General features: G+C 44.8%; 1 protein-coding gene across 1 annotated transcript in view; it reads right to left on the bottom strand.

Annotated features, from left to right (window-relative positions):
* Positions 1-19,829, bottom strand: part of LOC141073417 (uncharacterized) — a 48,991-nt gene extending 29,162 nt beyond the window's left edge. Inside the window, exons 1-6 of the mRNA XM_073560610.1 lie at positions 19,787-19,829; positions 15,420-16,658; positions 10,680-10,761; positions 3,930-4,174; positions 2,498-2,722; positions 2,222-2,253 (exon numbers count right to left, since the gene is read on the bottom strand). Of these exons, the coding sequence (XP_073416711.1) occupies positions 2,222-2,253; positions 2,498-2,722; positions 3,930-4,174; positions 10,680-10,761; positions 15,420-16,658; positions 19,787-19,829 (1,866 nt within the window). The remainder of the gene's footprint in view (positions 1-2,221; positions 2,254-2,497; positions 2,723-3,929; positions 4,175-10,679; positions 10,762-15,419; positions 16,659-19,786) is intronic.
* Positions 19,830-20,045: the final 216 nt, after the last annotated feature.

The following is a 20,045-nucleotide window of genomic DNA, read 5'->3' as shown; positions in this document are numbered from 1 at the left end:
TCTGGCAATAATGAATGAGGTGGTGGCAAAGGAGGAAGATGAGGAGGAGGAACAGGGACCATTATCAGGCCTGTCGTCCACACATGGCTCGGAGGGTCGGTGTCTGTACTAATAGTGGCCAGGTACACAAGTGTCGAGCAATGGTACATTTTTGGAGGATGAGGAGGAACCGTGTTCCCAGCAGGGTGGAACTCCAAGCAGCTCACGGACATCACTCATGCCTGGCTTCTGGGATAGAGAGGACCCAGACCATACACCTCCCAAAAAGGACAGCTTGTGGTTGCCTCTGGGCAGTGTGGCACACATGAGCCAATACATGCTGCTGTGCCTGCACGACCACCGGCGAGATGCCAGTATTCTTACCAGTGCTGACTACGGGGTGACCACCCTGCTGGACCCCCTAATGGGAATAATAGGGGACTAATGGGGGAATAATGAGGAAATAAAAAGGGAATAATGGGGGAACAATAAGGAAATAAAGGGGGAATAATTGGGGAATAATGGGGGAATAATGGGGGAATAATGGGGGAACAATGGGGGAATAATGAGGAAATAATGGGGAAATAATGGGGGAATAATGGGGAAATAAAAAGGGAATAATGGGGGAACAATAAGGAAATAAAGGGGGAATAATTATTTGGGAATAATGGGGGAATAATGGGGGAACAATGGGGGAATAATGAGGAAATAATGGGGAAATAATGGGGGAATAATGAGGAAATAAAAAGGAATAATGGGGAAATAATAGAGGAATAATGGGGAAATAATGGGCAAATAATAGAGGAATAAAGGGGGAATAACTGGTAAATAACAGGGAAATAACGGGGGGGGGGGTAATGGGGGAATAATTGGGCTACTATCTCCCATGAGATTACTGTAAAGTTATGGTGCCCCCTAGAGTTACACACCAGTTATGGCGCCCCCTGGTGTTACACACTAGTTATGGCGCCCCCTGGTGTTACACTCTAGTTATGGTGCCCCCTGGTGTTACACTCTAGTTATGGTGCCCCCTGGTGTTATACTCTAGTTATGGCGCCCCCTGGTGTTACACTCTAGTTATGTGCCCCCTGGTGTTACACACTAGTTATGGTGCCCCCTGGTGTTACACACTAGTTATGGCGCCCCCTGGTGTTATACTCTAGTTATGGCACCCCCTGGAGTTACACACTAGTTATGGTGCCCCCTGGTGTTACACACTAGTTATGGCACTCCCTATTGTTGCACACTAGTTATGGTGCCCCCTGGTGTTACACACTAGTTATGGCGCCCCCTGGTGTTATACTCTAGTTATGGCACCCCCTGGAGTTACACACTAGTTATGGTGCCCCCTGGTGTTACACACTAGTTATGGCACTCCCTGTTGTTGCACACTAGTTATGGTGCCCCCTGGTGTTACACACTAGTTATGGCGCCCCCTGGTGTTACACACTAGTTATGGTGCCCCCTGGTGTTACACACTAGTTATGGCGCCCCCTGGTGTTACACACTAGTTATGGCGCCCCCTGGAGTTACACACTAGTTATGGCGCCCCCTGGTGTTACACACTAGTTATGGTGCCCCCTGGTGTTACACACTAGTTATGGCACCCCCTGGTGTTACACACTAGTTATGGTGCCCCCCGGTGTTACACACTAGTTATGGAGCCCCCTGGTGTTACACACTAGTTATGGAGCCCCCTGGTGTTACACACTAGTTATGGCACTCCCTGTTGTTGCACACTACTTATGGCACGCCCTGGTGTTATATACTAGTTATGGCGCCCCCTGGTGATACACAATCGTTATGGCGCCCTCTGGTATTACACAATAGTTACGGCACCCCCTGTTGTTACACACTAGTTATGGCACCCCCTGTTGTTGCACACTAGTTATGGCGCCCCCTGGTGTTACATACTAGATATGGCACCCTCTGGTGTTACATATTAGTTATGACGCCCTGTGGTGTTACATAGTAGTTATGGCGCCCCCTGGTGCTACACACTAGTTATGGCGCCCCCTGGTGTTACACACTAGTTATGGTGCCCTCTGGTGTTACACACTAGTTATGGTGCCCTCTGGTGTTACACACTAGTTATGGCGCCCCCTAGTTGTGCTCTGATTGTCTCTGAGCTGCCATGTTCTGCGTCCAGTGATGGCGGTCACACATGCGTCGCTCCCTCCTCTTGTACAGACCGGTGATTATTATATGATGTCAATATCGGCAGTTCCGGCCATTTTCTTACCACTTGTCGTAGGAACCAGTTTTGTGAATTTTCTGTAAAGGAAATAAAAGTGATTATAACCCCCATCAGGATCTGCAGTGTAGTCACCCTCTCCTCTCTGCCCTATGTCGTCCTGAGCTCGGCAGTGACCGCAGAGGTCAGCATGGGGCTATGTGCCATCATATAAGGGATAATGGCTTCTCCTGTCTATCACTCCCATCAGGATAATTCATGACCTACACAACTACTGCCCCCAACATCCTGAGATCAATGATGAAACTAGAGACATGTCCTCACCTGCCGCCGACTGTAGGATCTTCTTCATCCGCGTCACTTTTCTGGCCATTCTCCTCTCCGGAGACATATCGCCACGGTCTGATGTACAGATCACATCCATGTCGGCCTCGGTTAGTGTCACCAGGGGCCATGGGGGGAATCCTCCTGACACCCACTCTGAGTGTCTTCTACTCTCGGATTCAGTGTCCTCCAGATCAGTAATGACCATCATCATCTCTTCTGGCCCTGATCATACACAGTGACACATTATAACAGGTAGGAGGACTACGACTCCCATCATTGTGTATAACACACATATCCAATCCTGAGTATAGTACGTATCTGCTACAATCAGTGAGGAATGTAATCATCACACTATAGCCTTTAATTTAGACTTAAGTAAAAATCCCTGAGAGTGAAGACACCAAGCCTCCCAGAGACATCCGCACCGATGATGGAGGACCCCCGCAGTCAGGAGAAGGTTAGATAGTCATCCTTAGGACAGGTCTAACCGAAATCCGAGAACCAATAGGAACCATCTCACCGGATACTCATGAGGTGTCCTCGCAGCTAAAATCCAGAGCAGATCCCTTAACAAACGGATCAAGAGTAGATCCTATTATAGAGAACCAGGTGTAATAATGAATTATAGTAATGATATAAAACAAGTTATTGATAATAGTGTGACCCTACTAAAGATGGAGAGCATTAATACTGTAGTACTTTATAATAACAATGTTAGTCAGCTGCTATATAGATACACAAGCAGTAATATGTTAGAAGTAGAGCTAGATATAATCAATTAGCTCGCTGTAGCTCAGAGTAATGTGTGAGCATAACAAAGTAATGTATGCCAACAGGGATTACCCTAATGTCTGTAGGATATATAAAACAAGTGGGTGGTAGGTGATGGCTGGCAGTGCGGCACACTCCCGACGCGCGTTTCGGGACACAGTGATCCCTGGGCACCTTCCTGGTGGAGTAATGTGTGACCCTCCTGTCCTTTCCAATTTTATCTTCTCTTGATCCATTTGTTAAAGAGATCTGGATTTAAACTATGAGGACACAACCTGAGTATCCGGTGAGATGGTTCCTATTGATTCTCAGATTTTGGTTAGACCTGTCCTAAGAATGAGGAGTAACGTAAGCCAAGATAATTCTCTAACCTTATCCTGACTGCGGGGTCCTCTATCATCTATAGGGATTTCTCTGGGCGTCTTTGTTTCTTGTCTTTTCTGCCTGAGGGATTTTTACTTAAATCTAAATTAAAGGTTATATTTTAATTGTTACATTCTACTTTGCTGACCTCCCCAATCCTGAGTATATACTGAGAATAGCTACTCCCATAGCTTATACCACTGAGCCCACCACATCCCCCATCACACATGCAGTCTTGCCGGGATATCCGGATTTCTCAGGAGACATCCCGGCCTCCTAGTGAGGCGTCTCGTACCGTGTGTGTGGGAGCAGACATCCAGCATTCCCTGCTGGGAGGACCGAGGGATCTGTGACGGGCAGATCATTATGACTGGACTACATCTTTCCACACTTGTCCAGTCATTCTTGTAGTCCGGGGAGGCCGGTATTACATTGCCAGAGCCGATAACAGGAGACAACCGACCAATCAGTGATAACACATCTGGATTCTGATCCCAGCAAAAGATTCCCACAGATTTATTTCCATCGCTACTCCTCAATCTAAGAAAGAAGAAAAAAAAACACCTGCAGCAAACATGACAGTCATCCGTCGTCCGCACAGATATTTATCTGGACTGGCCCACAGGAGGACCGGTGAATCCCCCGGGGACCCCTGTGCTGGATTGGCCCCACCTCTATTTGACCAGTGGGCACGATCACCCGATGCCCTATATACAGACGGGGCACACGGCACTGTGTTTTGACTAATCGTTAATGGACACTTGGGATTATGGATGAAACCTGCTGTTTACATGCAAAAAAACAAAACATGCAGCCATCAACAATGTGTGTGAAAATGTGGACGTGTGTATCTGAGGATTGGGTCCCTGGGTCCCCGTCTGACTCCGGCACTAGACATCTAGTTTTATGTCTCCATAACAAATTCCATCAGATGTGACGAGAGGAGGATGCAGTGTTGTCACAAATGGAGTTCACAAAGCAGAGGAGAACTTTGTGCCCCTTTCTCCATTTCTTCACTCATCTCTTTTTCTCTCCTTATCTCTCTTCTTCTCTCATTCTTCTCCGGTCTCCTCCTCTTCCTCTCTCTGTTTCATTCTCTTTTTTCTCTCCTTATCTCACTTATTCTTCTCCAGTCTCCTCCTCTTCCTCTCTCCATTTCCTTCTCTTTTTCTCTCCTTATCTCTCTTCTTCTCTCATTCTTCTCCAGTCTCCTCCTCTTCCTCTCTACATTTCCTTCTCTTTTTTCTCTCCTTATCTCACTTATTCTTCTCCAGTCTCCTCCTCTTCCTCTCTCCTTATCTCTCTTCTTCTCTCATTCTTCTCCGGTCTCCTCCTCTTCCTCTCTCCTTATCTCTCTTCTTCTCTCATTCTTCTCCAGTCTCCTCCTCTTCCTCTCTCCTTATCTCTCTTCTTCTCTCATTCTTCTCCGGTCTCCTCCTCTTCCTCTCTCTGTTTCATTCTCTTTTTTCTCTCCTTATCTCACTTATTCTTCTCCAGTCTCCTCCTCTTCCTCTCTCCATTTCCTTCTCTTTTTCTCTCCTTATCTCTCTTCTTCTCTCATTCTTCTCCAGTCTCCTCCTCTTCCTCTCTCCATTTCCTTCTCTTTTTCTCTCCTTATCTCACTTATTCTTTTCCAGTCTCCTCCTCTTCCTCTCTCCTTATCTCTCTTCTTCTCTCATTCTTCTCCGGTCTCCTCCTCGTTTTCTCTCCATTTCCTTCTCTTTTTTCTCTCCTTATCTCACTTATTCTTCTCCAGTCTCCTCCTCTTCCTCTCTCCATTTCCTTCTCTTTTTCTCTCCTTATCTCTCTTCTTCTCTCATTCTTCTCCAGTCTCCTCCTCTTCCTCTCTACATTTCCTTCTCTTTTTTCTCTCCTTATCTCACTTATTCTTCTCCAGTCTCCTCCTCTTCCTCTCTCCTTATCTCTCTTCTTCTCTCATTCTTCTCCAGTCTCCTCCTCTTCCTCTCTCCATTTCCTTCTCTTTTTTCTCTCCTTATCTCACTTATTCTTCTCCAGTCTCCTCCTCTTCCTCTCTCCTTATCTCTCTTCTTCTCTCATTATTCTCCAGTCTCCTCCTCTTTCTCGCTCCTTTTCCTTCTCCTTTTCTCTCCTTATTTCTCTTCTTTCATTCTTCTCCAGTCTCCTCTTCCTCTCTCCATTTCCTTCTCTTTTTTCTCTCCTTATCTCAATTATTCTTCTCCAGTCTCCTCCTCTTCCTCTCTCCTTATCTCTCTTCTTCTCTCATTCTTCTCCAGTCTCCTCCTCTTCCTCTCTCCTTTTCCTTCTCTTTTTCTGTTCTTATCTCTCTTCTTCTCTCATTATTCTCTAGTCTCCTCCTCTACCTCTCTCTGTTTCCTTCTCTTTTTTCTCTCCTTATCTCACTTATTCTTCTCCAGTCTCCTCCTCTTCCTCTCTCCTTATCTCTCTTCTTCTCTCATTCTTCTCCAGTCTCCTCCTCTTCCTCTCCTTTTCCTTCTCTTTTTCTGTCCTTATCTCTCTTCTTCTCTCATTCTTCTCCAGTCTCCTCCTCTTCCTCTCTCTGTTTCCTTCTCTTTTTTCTCTCCTTATCTCACTTATTCTTCTCCAGTCTCCTCCTCTTCCTCTCTCCATTTCCTTCTCTTTTTTTCCTCTTATCTCTCTTCTTCTCTCATTCTTCTCCAGTCTCCTCCTCTTCCTCTCTCCATTTCCTTCTCTTTTTTCTCTCCTTATCTCACTTATTCTTCTCCAGTCTCCTCCTCCTCCTCTCTCCTTATCTCTCTTCTTCTCTCATTCTTCTCCAGTCTCCTCCTCTTCCTCTCTCCATTTCCTTCTCTTTTTTCTCTCCTTATCTCACTTATTCTTCTCCAGTCTCCTCCTCTTCCTCTCTCCTTATCTCTCTTCTTCTCTCATTATTCTCCAGTCTCCTCCTCTTTCTCGCTCCTTTTCCTTCTCCTTTTCTCTCCTTATTTCTCTTCTTCTCTCATTCTTCTCCAGTCTCCTCCTCTTCCTCTCTCCATTTCCTTCTCTTTTTTCTCTCCTTATCTCACTTATTCTTCTCCAGTCTCCTCCTCTTCCTCTCTCCTTATCTCTCTTCTTCTCTCATTCTTCTCCAGTCTCCTCCTCTTCCTCTCTCCTTTTCCTTCTCTTTTTCTCTCCTTATCTCTCTTCTTCTCTCATTATTCTCTAGTCTCCTCCTCTACCTCTCTCTGTTTCCTTCTCTTTTTTCTCTCCTTATCTCACTTATTCTTCTCCAGTCTCCTCCTCTTCCTCTCTCCTTTTCCTTTTATTTATCTCTCTATATTTCTCTTCTTCTCTCATTCTTCTCCAGTCTCCTCCTCTTCCTCTCCTTTTCCTTCTCTTTTTCTGTCCTTATCTCTCTTCTTCTCTCATTCTTCTCCAGTCTCCTCCTCTTCCTCTCTCCATTTCCTTCTCTTTTTTCTCTCCTTATCTCACTTATTCTTCTCCAGTCTCCTCCTCTTCCTCTCTCCGTTTCCTTCTATTTTTCTCTCCTTATCTCTCTTCTTCTCTCAGTCTTCTCCAGTCTCCTCCTCTTCCTCTCTCCTTTTCATTCTCCTTTTCTCTCTATATCTCTCTTCTTCTCTCATTCTTCTCCAGTCTCCTCCTCTTCCTCTCCTTTAACTTCTCTTTTTCTCTCCTTATCTCTCTTCTTCTCTCATTCTTCTCCAGTCTCCTCCTCTTCCTCTCTCTGTTTCCTTCTCTTTTTTCTCTCCTTATCTCACTTATTCTTCTCCAGTCTCCTCCTCTTCCTCTCTCCTTTTCCTTTTATTTATCTCTCTGTATTTCTCTTCTTCTCTCATTCTTCTCCAGTCTCCTCCTCTCCTTTTGTCTCTTTTCTTCTTTTTCCTCTTCACTCTTTTTTCAGTTCCCTTCTTCTTCTACCTTTTCTCCACATGTTTGTCTTCAGGGGTACAGAGGTGTTTTCCAGTCTGGACCCTGATTCTAGAGGAGCCTTCCTTCTGCCCCATAGGGATACACTGCACTACACCTGGTGCATGGTAGATTGGGGGCTGGTATAGATCCTACGTCGGACCCCGGGGGCTTCATGTTATATTAATGATTGTTCTATGAGTGCAAATAAAGATGGAGATATAGGAAAAAGATAATGAAACCCGTCACATTTTCCGTATTTTCACTTATTAAACTGTCCTTCCTGTTTGGAAAGTATCAAGGGATTTGTTTTGTGCTAAATGAAGAAGTGACGGCTTTTTTGTTAAGGTGCCCAAAAATTATCCCTTTATTTAGAATGCAGGAACAGGTTGGCTGCTTTGAATTTAAACCCTTTTCTCCCGAGGGTGGTTTGTACGATCATGACCGGGCCAATTTTTACAATTCTGACCACTGTCCCTTTATGAGGTAATAACTCTGGAGCTTCCATGGATCCCGGTGATTCTGACATTGTTTTCTCGTGACATATTATACTTCATGTTAGTGATAAAATTTCATTCATACGACTTGTGTTTATTTGTGAAAAAAAATGGAAATTTGGCGAAAATTTTCAAAATTTCGCGATTTTCCAGCTTTTAATTTTTATGCTCTTAAATCACAGACATATGTCACATAGAAAACCTAATAAGTAACATTTCCCACATGTTTACTTTACATCAGCACAATTTGGGAACCAAATTTATTTTTTGTTAGGAAGTTATAAGGGTTAAAAGTTGACCAGCGATTTCTCATTTTTACACCATTTTATTTTTAGGGACCACATCACATTTGAAGTCACTCTGAGGGGTCAATATCATAGAAAATACCCAAAAGTGACACCATTCTAAAAACTGCACCCCTCAAGGTGCTCAAAACCACATTCAAGAAGTTTATTAACCCTTCAGGTGCTTCACAGGAATTTTTTGAATGTTTAAAAAAAAATGAACATTTAACTTTTTTTCACAAACAAAATTACTTCAGGTTCAATTTTCTTTATTTTACCAAGGGTAACAGGAGAAATTGGACCCCAAAAGTTATTGTGCAATTTGTCCTGAGTACGCTGATACCTGATATGTGGGGGTAAAACACTGTTTGGGCGCATGGCAGAGCTCAGAAGGGAAGGAGCGCCGTTTGACTTTTTCAGTGCAAAATTGGCTGGAATTCAGATTGGACGCCATGTCACGTTTGGAGAGCCCCTGATGTACCTAAACAGTGGAAACCCCCCACAAGTGACCCCATTTTGGAAACTAGACCCCTAAGGAACGTATCTAGATGTGTGGTGAGAACTTTAAACCCCCAAGGGCTTCACAGAAGTTTATAACATACAGCTACAATTAAAAAATCATATTTTTTCCACAAAAATGATCTTTTCACCCCCCATTTTTATTTTCCCAAGAGTAACAGGACCCCAAAAGTTATTGTGCAATTTGTCCTGCCACCACCAGAGGGAGCCCGGAAAGAGAACTCACAAGTCCTCTGTTAGCACAACCAGCTCCCTCACCAGAAACCAGAGGCAGACCAGAAAATGAGTTCACAACACCTACCCCTAGCCCTAACCCTATCCCTAGCCCTAATGGGAAAATGGAAATAAATACATTTTATTATTTTTCCCTAACTAGGGGGGTGATAACGGGGGGTTTGATTTACTATTTATGGCGGGTTTTATGTTTGGCGGCTGTCACACGCTAAAAGACGCTTTTTATTGTAAAAATAGTTTTTGCATCACCACATATTGAGAGCTATAATTTTTCCACATTTTGGCCCACCGAGTCATGTGAGGTCTTATTTTTTGCGGAACGAGTTGACGTTTTTATTGGTGTCATTTTCGGGCACGTGACATTTTTTGATCGCTTTTTATTCCGATTTTTGGGACGCAGAATGAACAAAAACCAGCGTTTCATGAATTTCTTTTGGGGGGGTGCGTTTACACCGTTCCACGTGCGGTAAAATTGATAAGGCGGTTTTATTCTTCGGGTCAATACGATTACAGCGATACCTCATCTATGTCTTTTTTATGTTTTGGCGCTTTTATACAATGAAAACAATTTTATATAAAAAATAATTATTTTTGCATCGCTTTATTCTTCTTTATTACATTGTCCCAGGGGAGACATCACTGTCATGTGACAGATCGCTGATCTGTCACATCACAGATCGCTGTGACAGATCAGCGATCTGTCACAGGCAGTGCTGGAGGCTTTGCAGGCATGAGGAAGTCAGCTCCCTGCAGGCCCCCGAAGGTCCCCGCCGCCATATTGGATCTGGGGACCTGCAGGGAAGGAGGGCCCCGCAGCAGCGCTGCACATTGCGCTGCTGCGGGGGTCTCAGGGAAGCACAGAAGGAGCCCCTCCCTGCGCGCTTCTCTCCTATGCCCCGGTACACTGCGATCACGTTTGATCGCAGTGTGCCGGGGGTTAATGTGTCGGGCGCGGTCCATGACCGCCCCTTACACATAGTGCCGGGTGTCAGCTGTGATAATCAGCTGACACCCGGCCGCGATCAGCTGCGCTCCGCCCGTGAGCGCAGCTGATCGCGCTAGACGTACTATTCCGTCCTTGGGAGTAAGGTGCCAGGTCACATGGACGGAATAGTACGTCAAATGTAGGAAAGGGGTTAAAGAAGCACTAACGTCCTAACCAGGAGTGAAAAAAATATTTTTTTTTGTGATCAACAACGGATTAGATATTATCACAATGATTAAACACATACACAGGCCTTTTATCAAACCGTCCAAAAGTTATTGTTATATTTAGAAAGTAGGAACACATTACCTCTTCTTAACGTGAAGAAGCAATGGCTTGTCATAGGGGGCCAAAAGTTGCCCTATTTTAGGAGATTTCATGTTTGTGTTTTGTACTAACCATATGAGGAGAACCTGAGAAATCTATTACTGGGAACTTTTACGATTAATAATAGGACAACAATCCACAGAGACGCTGGAGCGACACCTGGGGGTCCTGAAGGGGTCATCATATTTTTGAGAAAGTGGATTCTGTAAAACTGATAAATAAAATATGTACAAAGAGAAGATTATACAAGACCAAAAAATCACAGATCTACACCCAAATGTTCAAGAAAATTAGTTCATGTGAACTTGGAAAAGATTGCTGATGCTGCTCACCCTTGTCCTTTACTAGGCGATGGTGGAGAGTCGTCCTCCGGTGTCTTCTGTTTTTCTCCATCGTCTCCAGTCTCTGTATCACCTGAGGACAAGAGAGAGATAATCATTATCTGCAGGTGACCCTGTATACGCCGTATACACATTATATACAGGTCATCTTCATCTGTGAGTTGTGGGGTGAGACGTAAACTATTGGTCCAATATTAAATATCTGAGTGCACCCCCCCACTATTCTTATACACTTTGCTTCAGACTCACATATAAAGATGATATAACTCGGTTGTGTCTTTCCTCATTTTTGCAGGTTTAGAAATAATGTAAGTATGAAAAACTGCTCTTGGCAGCCCTGCCTGATGTCACTAACATGTCAGGGGGTCACACGGTACCGTCACCCAACTCGCACCCCCTGGGAACGCGCAAGGTCAGCTTGGCATAGTTGTACACAGACATTCCCTGTCCACATGGGTCCAGGGAGATACAAGGAGTGAGAGAGGGTGACTATGCGCCCGTCGGTATGGCATAACACTCGCTCACAATCCTGACAGGCTGAGAGGCCACTTTCATTATCACCAGTGAAATAGCTCCTGGTCAGCCCGGTAGGACTGCCACCAGTTCCTCCTTAGATACAGCGCTGTGCAAATTAATTGGGACAAAGCATTTTTTATAAGTAAAATCGTAAGTTGGTTACCAGTCAGTGATCAGGCACTCACACCTGTTCAAAGCAGATAAAACTGGTTTGACTCACTGACTGGTAACCAACTTACGATTTCACTTATAAAAAATGCTTTGTCCCAATTAATTTGCACAGCACTGTATAAGTCAGGTCCAGTAACTGGATTATATTAGGCCAGAAACCAGCCCCGGTAGCATGGGAAGTTAAAACAGATAACATGGATGTGTGGATTCGTGGATTGAGATAAAAGAGCAGCCGAAGGTTAAATTGGATTTTTAATCGTCTTAGGTGCACATTAGACAAAACACCATATACACAATGGATATATACTGTATAGGGAAGTCAGATATGTGAATACAGGTGGTAGTACAATAAGTATAAGCAGATGATACAAAAGTCAGTTACTGGCTTGATGTTAAGCCTTGGTGCTGGCAGCCACATGAAAGGTGTGGGGTGCCTGCTGTATCCATTTTTTTCCAAAACGATACATGAAGTGAACAAGGGCCACAGCCTCAAACAAGCATTTAACCCCTAGGTTGGTCACCCTCTTTAACGCCCATGGGATGGTCTTAGTTTCACTCTCCTTAGATCTGGTAGCTGAAACTCCAAAATCTATGATGGATCATAGCTTCTCAACAGAAGGTCATAGGTAGAGTTGAGCGAACTTGTTCAGATTTAATCACCAAATCTGAATTTGCCGTATTCGTGCCATATTCGAACCCTATTTGAGCTGAACGTATGTTTGGTGATCCGTTCCGAACATATTCGGTAATTTCTGCTCCCATTGACTGTAATGACGTTCGACTGTGTTTGATGAATATTACAAAAGCAATATTCAATGCCGATTGTATTCAGAACCGAATCCGAACAAATTCGCTCAACTCTGATCATAAGGAGGCAGCTCTTTTGCCATCGGATTTGGCCTGTCCCCCTTTGCCATGGAGACTAATCACGGCTTCAACACCTGGCTTCTACTAGCTGTTCTACATAACTCCCCACCCCGGGGTGCTAGAATGGGTTAAAATCCCAACAGGGGTATGGCCAATTCTCGAGATCTTGAAAATGTAATCAGTTTATGACTAGGACGTATGATCACTCCATAATTCCTTATGAAAAGAGGGAATTTGTTTGAAGCAGTTAAGCAGTTTGGGCTCCCAGTGGTTGTCATAATGCAAGGAAGGCGTTGGTACCAGCTAAGCTGCTGGGGGTGTGAGTTTTTCTACTTTGGAGCTTTTGAATCTGGACCACCTGCTGAGGCAGGTGTCCTGTCTCAGGTTCACACTTTCAAGGAGGCCTATAATCTCAGGCCAAATATGATACAGTCAATTGGCATGAAATTATATCCCTCATATTCTTCAGAGTAACAAACACTTCACCTCTAATATATGAAAATTGAATTCTCTTTTCTCTTTTTCCAACACAGATACAGTTTTCTCCTTTTCCTACACTCTCCCGACCCAGAAATCTGACCTCCCCTCGGGCTGCTCCATTACTAACTCCTACGGTTGTAATATCATTGCTGCACACAGCGCCCCAGAGATAATATCATAGGGAGCAGTGAAAACTATCTGTTGCAGAGGTTGTTCCCCAACAGATAACACTGCAAACAGATCAAAACATGTGTGTAACAGTGCCCCCGTAATAGTATCCCATAACACAGTGCCCCATAATACAGTGACCCCATAATACAGTGCCCCATAATACAGTGCCCCATAACACAGTGCCCCATAACACAGTGCCCCATAATACAGTGCCCCCATAATAGTGCCCCATAATACAGTACCCAATAATACAGTGCCCCCATAATATAGTGGCCCCATAATATAGTGGCCCCTAAAACAGTGCCCCCATAATAGTGCCCCATAATACAGTGCCCCATAATACAGTGCCCCCATGATACAGTGCCCCCATAATACAGTGCTCCCATAATACAATGCCCCCATAATTCAGTACCCCCATAATACAGTGCCTCCATAATACAGTGCCTCCATAATAGTGCCCCATAATACAGTGCTCCATAATACAGTGCCCCCATAATACAATGCCCCATAATACAGTATCCCCATAATACAGTGCCTCCATAATAGTGCCCCATAATACAGTGCCCCATGATACAGTGCCCCATGATACAGTGACCCCATAATACAGTGCCCCCATAATACAGTACCCCCATAATACAGTGCCTCCATAATACAGTGCCTCCATAATAGTGCCCATAATACAGTGCCCCCATAATACAGTGCCCCCATAATACAGTGCCCCATAATACAGTGCCCCATAATACAGTGCCCCCATAATAGTGCCCCATAATACAGTGCCCTCATAATACAGTGCCCCATAATACAGGGCCCCATAATACAGTGCCCCCATAATAGTGCCCCATAATACAGTACCCCCATAATACAGTGCCTCCATAATAGTGCCCCATAATACAGTGCCCCCATGATACAGTGCCCCCATAATACAGTGCCCCCATAAAGCAGTACCCCCATAATACAGTGCCCCCATAATACAGTGCCCCCATAATACAGTGCCCCATAATACAGTGCCCCCATGATACAGTGCCCCATAATACAGTGCCCCATAATACAGTGTCCCATAATACAGTGCCCCCATAATATAGTGCCCCCATGATACAGTGCCCTCATGATACAGTGCCCCATAATACAGTGCCCCCATGATACAGTGCCCCATAATACAGTACCCCCATAATACAGTGCCCCCATAATACAGTGTCCCATGATACAGTGCCTCCATAATAGTGCCCCATAATACAGTGCCCCATAATACAGTGCCCTCATAATACAGTGCCCCCATAATACAGTGCCCCATAATACAGTGCCCCCATGATACAGTGCCTCCATAATAGTGCCCCATGATACAGTGCCCCCATGATACAGTGCCTCAATAATAGTGCCCCATAATAGTGCCCCATAATACAGTGCCCCATAATGCAGTGCCCCATAATGCAGTGCCTCCATAATACAGTGCCCCCATTATACAGTGCCCCCATAATAGTGCCCCATAATACAGTGCCCCATAATACAGTGCCCCCATGATACAGTGCCTCCATAATAGTGCCCCATAATACAGTGCCCCCATAATACAGTGCCCCATGATACAGTGCCTCCATAATAGTGCCCTATAATACAGTGCCCCCATAATACAATGCCCCCTTAATACAGTGCTCCAATAATAGCTTACAGAAATGATGAATAATACAGCAAAATAAAACCGCTGAGGATAACACGGGAAACTGAGCGCCGTGCAGACGGTGCCCCAAAACCTAATGCTGCCGATCTTATGACTCATAACCTTTCATAGTGCCCTCTTAGTTTGGCACAATAACACAGAGATGATGCCCCTAAACAGTAGTAATGCCCCCTTATTGCCCAGAAAATATTGTCCGCACAACATAATCCTGCCCCCTTATTGCCTTTACAATACAGAGAGGCCCCCTTATTGCTCCCACAATATATTGATGCCCCCATATTGCTAACACAATATAGTGATGCCCTTTTATTTTCCCCACAATATAGTGATGCCCCTTATTGCCCCCACACTGTAGTGATGCCTACTTATTACGCCATAATATAGTGATGCCCCCTTTTTGCCCCCACAAATTAGTGATGCCCCCTTATTGCTCTCATAATATAGCGATGCCCCTTTATTGCCCTCACAATATAGTGATGCCCCTTTATTGCCCCAAAAATATAGCGATGACACCTTATTGCCCCCACAATGTAGTGATGCCCATTTCTTACCCCTTCAATATGGTGGTGCCCCCTTTTTGCCCACACAATTTTGTGATGCCCCCTTACTATTCCCACAATATAGTGATGCCCTCTTATTGCTCCCATAAGGTAGTGATCCCCCTTATTGCCCCCACAATATAGTGATGTTCCCTTTTTGCCCTCACAATATACTGATGCCCCAATAGTGCCCCTAAAATATAGTGATGCTCTCTTACTGCTCCCACGATGTAAACATGCCCACTTATTGCCCCATAATAAAGTGATGCCCCATTAGTGCCTCTCAATCAGCAGAAACCACATTACAAGTCTCACCTTCATATTGACCAGATAAGATCTTATCCCTCTCTCCTGCAGATGGCGCTATATCTGATCCATCCTCAGTGTTCCTCTTCTCCTCAGATAAGGTCTCTTTTCTCTCTCCTGCAGATGGCGCTGTATCTGATCCATCCTCAGTGTTCCTCTTCCCTTCAGATAAGAGCTTATCCCTCTCTCCTGCAGATGACGCTGTATCTGATCCATCCTCAGTGTTCCTCTTCTCCTTAGATAAGGTCTCTTTTCTCTCTCCTGCAGATGGCGCTGTATCTGATCCATCCTCAGTGTTCCTCTTCCCTTCAGATAAGGTCTCTTTTCTCTCTCCTGCAGATGGCGCTGTATCTGATCCATCCTCAGTGTTCCTCTTCCCTTCAGATAAGGTCTCTTTTCTCTCTCCTGCAGATGGCGCTGTATCTGATCCATCCTCAGTGTTCCTCTTCCCTTCAGATAAGGTCTCTTTTCTCTCTCCTGCAGATGGCGCTGTATCTGATCCATCCTCAGTGTTCCTCTTCTCCTCAGATAAGGTCTCTTTTCTCTCTCCTGCAGATGGCGCTGTATCTGATCCATCCTCAGTGTTCCTCTTCCCTTCAGATAAGAGCTTATCCCTCTCTCCTGCAGATGACGCTGTATCTGTTCCATCCTCAGTGTTCCTCTTCTCCTTAGATAAGGTCTCTTTTCTCTCTCCTGCAGATGGCGCTGTATCTGATCCATCCTCAGTGTTCCTCTTCCCTTCAGATAAGGTCTCTTTTCTCTCTCCTGCAGATGGCGCTGTATCTGTTCCATCCTCAGTGTTCCTCTTCTCCTTAGATAAGGTCTCTTTTCTCTCTCCTGTAGATGGCGCTGTATCTGTTCCATCCTCAGTGTTCCTCTTCTCCTTAGATAAGGTCTCTTTTCTCTCTCCTGCAGATGGCGCTGTATCTGATCCATCCTCAGTGTTCCTCTCCTCCAGTGTCTCTTCCCTCCCTCCTGCTTTACCTCCATTATCTGCTGACATGTCTCCTGCTCTGTTCTGGATGTAGCTTTGGTTCCCTGGCTTCTCCAGTATATCAGCCTTTCCTCTGGGTGGTGTCACCTGCTCTTCAGATCTCTGCTCCTTCACCTCCTCTGACTTCTCTGCTCTGTGACTCCTCTCTCCCTCCTGGTGATCGCTCAGTCCATGTAGGATCAGGTCTATGTTATGGAGTCTCTGACCACTGAGCCCCCAGGTCTCCGCTTCCTCTTCCTTGTCTGTGTCAGGTTCTTATAAAACGTCTCTGCGTCGTGTCCCTTTCACTTTCACTTTCTGCGGATTCTGATCTCTGACAGGATGTGTAATATGCAGATAAATGGAAAAAACATGGATATCACCGGCACTGCTGTAACAATAACGATCCAAGAAAATAGACGACGAATGATGGTTATTTATTTCTCATTTCTCAACGTGTTTCGAAGTTAGAACGACTTCTTCCTCAGGATGTGCAATATGGCGGAGTGGAGTCACCAGGTCTCTGAGTGATGTGAGGAGCTGCAGATACAGAAGAGACATGACCACCGATATCTGTGGAACGCGTCACTAAGATGCACTGTATGGAGACCAGGCCTGGGCCGCACGGCTTCATCATTGAATTCAGCTTCTCAATCCGTCAGATTGCGTATAACACCCGGCTCTGCACCTGACACCCCAAGTGGTGAAATGTATTTTATATTAAGATATGTTATCTGAAAGTAAAATTCTCTGGGGTTGCAGTTTAGCCTAGACAAGGTTTTGTAATGTATTTATTTTTATTGAAAAATTGGAAATATCAGTGTTATTTATGAAGGAGGGAAGAACTCCCAAAATCTGATATAAGCAGGACTGAGATAAACACTATATTAGACATAAAGGAGGATCTCATACACATTCTGCTCATATTGTCATGTAGTGGTTCTCCTAGCTTTATAAAGCATGTCAAGCATTAGAAGCAGGGGCATCCATACACACTTGAAGGCACCGGCTGTATTGCATCATTCAAATATTGTGAACAAAGTGTAGCTGATGTACTAGACACAGATAAAAGTTCTGCACAAAGTGCAAAGCCATGAAAATATTGTAAGGAGGGTCATCCAGTCATCCATAGATCCTTGAAGGCAACAACTGGCAGGCCTCATTCAAATATTGAAGATTAAAAACACTTTATGTGCTGCTGTCAACTGTCAGCAGATGTGGTGAGGCTGAGCTGGATAGTATCTACCTGTCTCATGTCTTCCTCTATCCCCACCTGGTCCACATGCAAAGCTTCATGTTTAATTGTGAGCAGCGACTGTTTAAGTAGGCACAGAATCGGGATCGTTGCGCTGAAGATGGAATCATCACAGCTCACCATCTTTGTGGAGTTCTCAAAGTCTTGGAGAACCACACAAATGTCTGACATCCATGCCCACTCTTCAGTTATGTGCGCAGGCTGACCAGAATATCGACAGGCATGTTGGAGCTTGTATTCGTCAACTGACATCTGCTGCTCACAAAGCCTTGTCAGCATGTGAAATGTGGATTTCCAGTGCTTGGTGACGTCACACACCAGTAAACTACCGTACTTTCACACAAAGCACGTTAAGCTATTTGGATGAGAATAGTCAATTATTAAAATACTAAAATGTGGTCACCTGGAGCAGGCCAAGCAGTTTTTAAACATCTAAAATCACCATAATTTTCCACAAAGCACGTTAAACTGTATGGATGACTAACTGAATCCATAAAAAAAAATAGCACGGCTTTTTAGAGTTTTATATACAACCGTAATGTAACACTAAGTACGTTAAGCTGTATGGATGACATTATAGTAATTTTTTTTAGTCTGCCATAAATGTGGTCACATGCAGCAGCTATATATTTAGCAATGGACTGCAAAGCCCTAAGCCCTGCCTAGATGCTGTAATCTACCACTGTCCCTAGGCTAAATGCAGAATGTATGTGATACAAACAGCAAAGCACACAATTGCCCCTTTGAAGGGATTTTAGTATGACGGCTCAGCTTCAGCATCTACACTACAGGCCTCTGATTCGTTATACTTTGCACTCACAGGCCTGGACAAGTACTCTCCCTATCCTTTCCCCATCAAGCTTGTCGGTGCTTGTCCTTTTATAACCTCTGATGAGGTAATATGGCCAGCCAATGAGAGTAATACCACTACCAAGATGGCTATGGTATTACAGAGACCGGCAGGCAACCCCCGATTGTTAGCTGTGTAACAGGCACCAAAGATGTGGAGCGGAGATTCAAGCATTCAATCCAAGCACCAGCCAATGCTCGCCGAGTTCCAAACACATCCGAGAAGCCAGATACACGAGTGATATCGCTCATTAGGAATAAGCGAACGTGCTCGGTTATACTCGGTTATCACTCTAGTATCACGGTGCTCAGATGTGCTCGTTACTCAGCGAGAAATGGGTGGTACTTGATGTAAAACTCGAACCCCCACCCCACGTCTTTGGCGCCTGTTACACAGCCAATAAGCATTTGAGGATGGCCTGTGATTGGCTGGCCATTTGACATCATCAGGGGTTATAAAAAGACAGGCGCCACCCGGCTCGGCACACTGACACTATTGCACAGCTCTGTGACACTTGGTATTGGAGGGAGGGTGTGCTTATCCAGGTCTGTGTGTGCACAGTATAATGAATCAGAGGCCGGGAGTGTAGATACTGGTGCTGAAGCTGAGCCATCATACTAACAGCCCCTCTAAGGGGAAATTGTCTGTATCACATACAAGCTGCATTTTACCTAGGGAGGGAGAGAGTCACAGGAGCAGGAAGAGTGACAGAATCCAGTCTGTAGACAAGGATTAGGCCTGTGCAGTCCGTTGGCAAATATATAGCTGCAGCTTTTTTTTGTTTGCCCTGGAAAAATTGAATGTATTTTGATCCCTCAAGTAATACGTGCTTTTAGGCCTTTTTCTGTTACATATCACACCCAAAAATCGTTGAAACATTTTCCTGGGCTACATTTCTCAGCCATACACTATTCTATAGTGTACAGCAAATTTCTGTGATCTCAGTGAACAAAAGCTTTTAAAAATTCTCTAGGTTTCCATTTCTCAGACATACAGTGTTATGTGGTCTAAGTTACTTAAAGGAATAAAAGACCACACAGATCTGTGTTTTTTTGCAGCTAGAACTCCAACCAGGCATGGTCGTGTGTGATAATGGGTTGTGAAGCTTGGCAAGCTCACACACATAACATGCTTGGGACATGTGCTCAACTTTGTAGTTCAGATGTTTCTGAAAACCTACCCAGATTTGTCAGAGCTTCTGGTCAAGGTAAGCCACGTCAACGCCCATTTCCACAAGTTGGCTACAGCTGCCGCCACTCTGGCAGCTCTACAGCGCATGCAAGTGCCAGCTCACCAACTGGTGTGCGACGTCACCACGAGCTGGAATTCAACACTGCTCATGCTGGGAAGGCATTGTGAGCAGAAAAGGCCAGTGGTTGAGTACCAGCTCCAACAGACCCGTCAGTATTCTGGTCAGCCTCCACACACAATTGAAGATGGGGCCAGGATTTCAGACATTTGTTTGAATCTCATTTATGGGGGGGGTTCTTCTGTTCTGGCACCTCAAGGGATCTGCCATTTTGACATGATACCATCAAACAATGACAGCAAAATCTG

The sequence above is a fragment of the Dendrobates tinctorius genome, unplaced genomic scaffold (assembly GCF_039654945.1).
Source record: "Dendrobates tinctorius isolate UK_male_01 unplaced genomic scaffold, ASM3965494v1 ptg000301l, whole genome shotgun sequence".
NCBI classification, from domain to species: Eukaryota; Metazoa; Chordata; class Amphibia; order Anura; family Dendrobatidae; genus Dendrobates; species Dendrobates tinctorius.
This window is presented reverse-complemented; position numbering and strand designations above follow the sequence as displayed.